The sequence below is a fragment of the Cryptomeria japonica genome, chromosome 11, assembly GCF_030272615.1.
Source record: "Cryptomeria japonica chromosome 11, Sugi_1.0, whole genome shotgun sequence".
Classification (NCBI taxonomy): Eukaryota; Viridiplantae; Streptophyta; class Pinopsida; order Cupressales; family Cupressaceae; genus Cryptomeria; species Cryptomeria japonica.
In genome coordinates this window covers 198,078,034-198,083,211 of record NC_081415.1, presented here as the reverse complement: position 1 = coordinate 198,083,211, position 5,178 = coordinate 198,078,034, and the positions used below count along the sequence as shown (strand labels likewise).

The window sequence follows — 5,178 nt, the reverse complement described above, 5'->3', positions numbered from 1 at the left end:
CCGCTCTTTGGAATCACACATATCTTAATGCTACTATTACTCCACACTACCAAGGATGCACTCACATCTCCTGCCAACACTCTAGGAGAATAAGGCATTTCATTGACAGTCTCTACTGTCAATATTTGTGTTGATAGAGACTAGCTCATAAGTGCATCTCTAATTAGTACATAAAGGTCCAATATTTGTATTAAGGTTGCATTGTTAGTGGCTGTGCACATAAAGTTGAATGCATTTACAAGTATATACTGCTCCAACGAAGCTAAAACTTGGCTGTCTTCTGCAATTCTATCTCCATATAGATGGCTTGTATGCAAGATGAAATCATGGTAGATCGACTGCAAAGGAGCTCCTAGCTGCAGGAACTTATTTGCCCAAGTAAAGAGTAAGTCAACGGGATCCAAGGGTTAGATGACTCACTCAGGAGCTCTTCTTGTGTATCACTAAAGTGTTGCAGTAATCATGTGTCTGCCTTCCACGGTTTCACACTTTCTAATCATTACAGCCTTTGTCCTTTCTATACTACTGCCATCTTTTGAGGATTGCCTCTATTAGCATTGTCCACTGCCATTAATTTATATACTAAATTCTTGCTTTTAAAGATCTCACAACAAAAATCTCTCTTTGCGGGTTTGATCTCCTTTGAGAAGTCTATCACGCATCCCTTTCAATAGAATTACCATATCTTCTAAACTTATGTCTTTTGACCTTATAAAACCTACCATACATGCTCAAGATTGTTTATTCATATTGTGAGACGGATTGTATCCCTGGGAACTTTTTACTATCACTTCGGCCTTTGTTATTCATGTTGACAATCATCACCACTATGACTGTCATCCTCTGTGTTTTGCTTCTTTGTCCACACTTGGTGTGATTGCCTTACATGTCCAAGCAACGGTGTTCCACCTGTATTTTCTATCCTCAATGAAGCTAAACAGTGCAGGTAATGGCACTTTATAATTATTGTTGTGTACAATAGATGCAAGTAGTCTATATACGCTTATTAGCCTTGTGTGTTAAAATATCGATGCAGAGCTCAATATTCTTTGAAGTTTCTTTCATTTGTAAATCATTTGATAGGGCAATGCTAGGCTGCTTAATGTTTTCCAACTTAGAACCCTCAATACCAGTGGGCAAAGCTGGGCAGGTAATATAAGCAATGGCATCGTCTGAAGCCTAGATAAAGCATCTGATAAAAGCTTCATCACCTGAAACAAAAGCTTGATCTGGAATATGTATTTTAAGATTCCACGTTGAGACGATGATGAAATCAAAAGCCCAATAAATGAAGATGCTACCTGAGGCCAGAGGAAAATTTTCCTGAACGTATCTGCTCAAGACTACCAAGGTCTGAACTTGATCCTCCAAAATATAAGTTTGTAGAAACTTACAATGTGGATACCAAATGGAACATTCGATGCTAGATTTGTGCTACATGAATTCAGAACTTCTAAACTTCATGCAAGATTCTTGAAAGCTTCACCAATGCTCAAAAGATTGACAACACAAAGCATTATTTAAAGTACCTGGCAGAAAATGCGAAAAGAAAGGATGAAATTGCAACGTGGGTTAAACCTCTAATAAAGCCCCCGAACCTTCTCCTCCACCACGCCACATGTACTCCCTGAAGCTTCCTCCAACTCTGTAACGTGGCTCTCCGACAGTAAGGTATTCTTCATGCAAAGATGAGGGAGGCTTCTTCAATGTAACCAAACAAAAAAACGATATTTTTGCTACGAGGTGGAAAGAGCTTTCAATGACCCTCTGAAACTTCCTATATTCAGCAACGTGGTGCCCTTGTGTATCCAAACTTCTTATTACCTTTTGCAACGTGTTCCTTTCTTTCTGCAACGTGGGTTTGAACTTTGAAACAGTCTTCCATTTGCTATTCTTGTGCCATGAAAAGAGCTCCCTGCAACCAGAAAACCCTACCTTTCTTTTGCTACGTGGATGGGGAACCATAGAGATTCTTTCCTGTCCATAATCAGAAACCCAGTGGCCTGATTTACCAATACCGAAGAATAGCGGCTCATAAAATCTCCCATAAAGCTTCTGTCAAGCCATCAATGGATATAACCTTTAGAGAAAAAATGTGGACTAGTCTAAAGGTCGATTATAAAAGCTTATATTTCTAATAAGAGTAACTTCTTAAAAGCAATCAAAATCCATGAAAATGGAAGTTTCCAATTGTATCTATCAGATCTTGCATTCATCGAAGTTTTGATATTCATGGCTATGGTTTTTAGGATTTCACAAAAAGAAAAGATTAACTCGCAACACACGATCAGAAAAAAAATTCAGTTTTTCTGTTTACAATTGATGGCAACCTCACAGTTTAACATGCAAGATAGAATGGCAATGGCGGCTTCAACCATTAAAATAGCTTGCTTGGCTTTGTTGCTGATTTTGCTTTTTGTCAGAGAATTCAAGGAAGAGATCAGAGGTAAGTCTGTTTCCTTTAAAAGTCATACAGGGCTGCATATAATTGTAAGTTTTGATCAAATTCAAATGTGGGTTGTTACAGGTGCAGTTGCAGTCAACAAGAAAAGTAAAAATATGGAGTTTCTTGTGATGAACTCAATGGATTCTTGGGCTTGCATATGTTGCTCTGTTTCAGATGGGTTTGAACAAAAATGTTGTATGAAATGTTTTGGAATTGCAGACACAACGCCATCTTCAAACATGGTACAGATTTGAGATACCTGTAATTGATTCAGATAAAAAAGTATGTTGGAGTTTGTTAAAAGAAATAAGATGAAAGTACAGACAGATATGTTATGTTTTTGATTAAAAAAACAGTGTCAATCACGGCGCTGCTCTTAACATAGTCAGATATGTTATGTTGTATTGTTTGAGGGGTTGAAATTAATTGGTTAAAATATTGAATATTTATTTGTAAGATTTAAGTTCAATTTTTCATAGGAATATTTAAAGTGAAATTTTAAGTTGTTATTCTTGATCTTTCATAGTTGATTTCGGACGCGTTTATTTTGGCTCCAAAAAGACAGTACTTGCAGTACGACAGGTCTGTTTTGGAGCTAGTCTGTTTTGAAGCTAGAATAGTTGCGGCCGTTGGTTTCTAACATGGATTTCGTTTCTAAATAATGGTAGATTTTTAAGAAGTGATTCTTGAACTTTCATAAGTGATTTTAATTTTTAAGTTTAAACTGTACAACAAAATTTATTGGACCACCCACTTAAAAATATTATTAAAATTTCAACAATTCCCACTAAAAATAAGAAGTCCATGCAATGGGACCTCAATCATAATTAAACTCTTCTCTAAATAGCAGTCCATACTTTTTAGTTAGAAGATTTGAATCCGACTAGAAATTGATTTATTGTGTTCAATTGAATATGTAAAATAATAAAATTCATGAGAGCTTTCATAAATTTGAGAGCTTAAACTTATGAACTTAAAACTGCACCACAAAATTCATGAGACCTGCTTTAAAACATTTCTAAAAAATTTGGACAACACCCACTAATTTTTTTTTGGAAAACTTCCTCCATGAGACCCCAGCTAATTAACTTCCTTCAAGAAATTGGAAAAAATCTGTTCTCCATATCATTAATTTTAAGTCACAGAAAGAAAGAAGAACAAAAAAAAATAGTTAAGGATGGTGAATGAATGAATGATTGATTTTAATGATGTCCACAAGACTAAACAATCTATGGGACCAAGAGAACCCCCTTAGTTTATCTTCAAACTCTTTTTGATGTCGGATCTCTTGCTATTAATTTTGATTAGGAAGGTGGTCGTTTGGTTAATCTTATCATTTGCAAATCATTGGTGCATGTTTTCAACCTTCGAGTTGTTTTTGTATTGAAGAGCGGAAAACTCTTTTTTGTACATTTTGTGTAAGAAGACAACAATGAGGATGAGAACAACGATAATGATGTGGATTTTGAGGGCGCTTGGTAATGATTTTGTATATTTTGTGTGCAGAAGACAATGAAGAGGATGAGGATGAAGACGATGATACAAAGTTTGTGGTGAAGGGTGAGTTTGAGGACGATTGGAATGGATTGTATGATGAAAAGGTAGAAGAGCAGTAAAATGACATTTCTTTTGGGTAAGTTTAAACAATACATTCTAAGTTTTAACTGGTTTAGGTTACTTCCCTAAAATCAATGTAATTCATCTATTAGTACGATTTAACCAGATTACTCACCTAACAAATCAAAACTTAGAATATGTTGTTTAAACTATGATTCTTTTTGACATCTTGATTGTCCCCTTGTGCTAAAGGGAAGTGATTCACTACTCTAGTTGTCCTTTGCAATGGGAAAGCATTGGGCAACAGTGGTTCTTTTGACTTATGCTAGGCACTAAGAAGGGGCTTTCAACTCTCTCTTTGTTCTCCAAGTGCCTCTTCTCATGTTGATCTTGTTCCAGGTTTAGAGGTCTAAGTCTTCTCCTACTTTGACGAGGTTGTGCAAGGTGACAGAGCGTGGTGTTTCTATCACTACACACTGTATGGAATGTGTTGCTCCCTCTCCGTTGAAGGTGTCGCTAGGGTTTCTTCTAATGCTGAGACTATCAGCTTGCTACCTCCTACTGTGAGAATGGTCAAATAGCTTGGTATGATATTCCTAGAGGTGAGACATGTTGAAATCTTGTTGTGTCTCCCTCTTTGGAACCAATTGTGTTGGAAGGTGTGCATCTTAGTCTCTAATTATGTTGTTGATAATTCTTTGTTGGTTTTATTTGTTTAAGTGGTTTATTTAAAATCATATTATGGGAGAGGGATCAATAGGTGAGAGGGGTTTAATACATGAGTTGAACAAAAAGGGATCAATAGTAGTGTCCTAAAAATGCCATGTTAATGCTTATCCTCAAAAAAGTACTTTTAAAATTCAAAAAGTAACCAATCATGCGATGCCAAGTCAGCGCACAAGTAAACATGACATTATACACATCTATTGGTCTTATCACAATTTGGGACCATTTTGGACACCTTCACAAAAATGCATAATGATGTGGCATCATATTCGACCATGTGGACTTGAAAATGATTTTTTAAGTAGGAGTGATGTAGGAGCATCCCTGGTTCTTGGCAATATTGCATCAACAAAAAATATCTTCTTTCAGTTTGTTCCTATTTTGCAGTTTCAACATTTCATTCTGCGTTTCTTTATATTTGCTCACCGGATCTTGCGGAGCTAGATTTA

The 5,178-nt window shown here is 36.2% G+C and overlaps 1 protein-coding gene across 1 annotated transcript; it reads left to right on the top strand.

Moving 5' to 3' along the window:
* Window positions 1-1,599: 1,599 nt before the first annotated feature.
* Window positions 1,600-2,853, top strand: LOC131041100 (uncharacterized). The gene is made up of 2 exons (XM_057974081.2): window positions 1,600-2,446; window positions 2,528-2,853. The coding sequence occupies exons 1-2, from the start codon at window positions 2,233-2,235 to the stop codon at window positions 2,698-2,700; spliced, it is 387 nt and encodes a 128-aa protein (XP_057830064.1). The 5' UTR covers window positions 1,600-2,232; the 3' UTR covers window positions 2,701-2,853.
* Window positions 2,854-5,178: the final 2,325 nt, after the last annotated feature.

What these genes read in the sequence shown, in the direction of transcription:
- LOC131041100 (XM_057974081.2), top strand. Translation starts at nt 2,233, where the DNA reads ATGGCTATGGTTTTTAGGATTTCACAAAAAGAAAAGATTAACTCGCAA. An exon ending in ATTCAAGGAAGAGATCAGAG is followed by an intron (nt 2,447 to 2,527) that starts GTAAGTCTGTTT and finishes GGGTTGTTACAG; the next exon opens with GTGCAGTTGCAGTCAACAAG.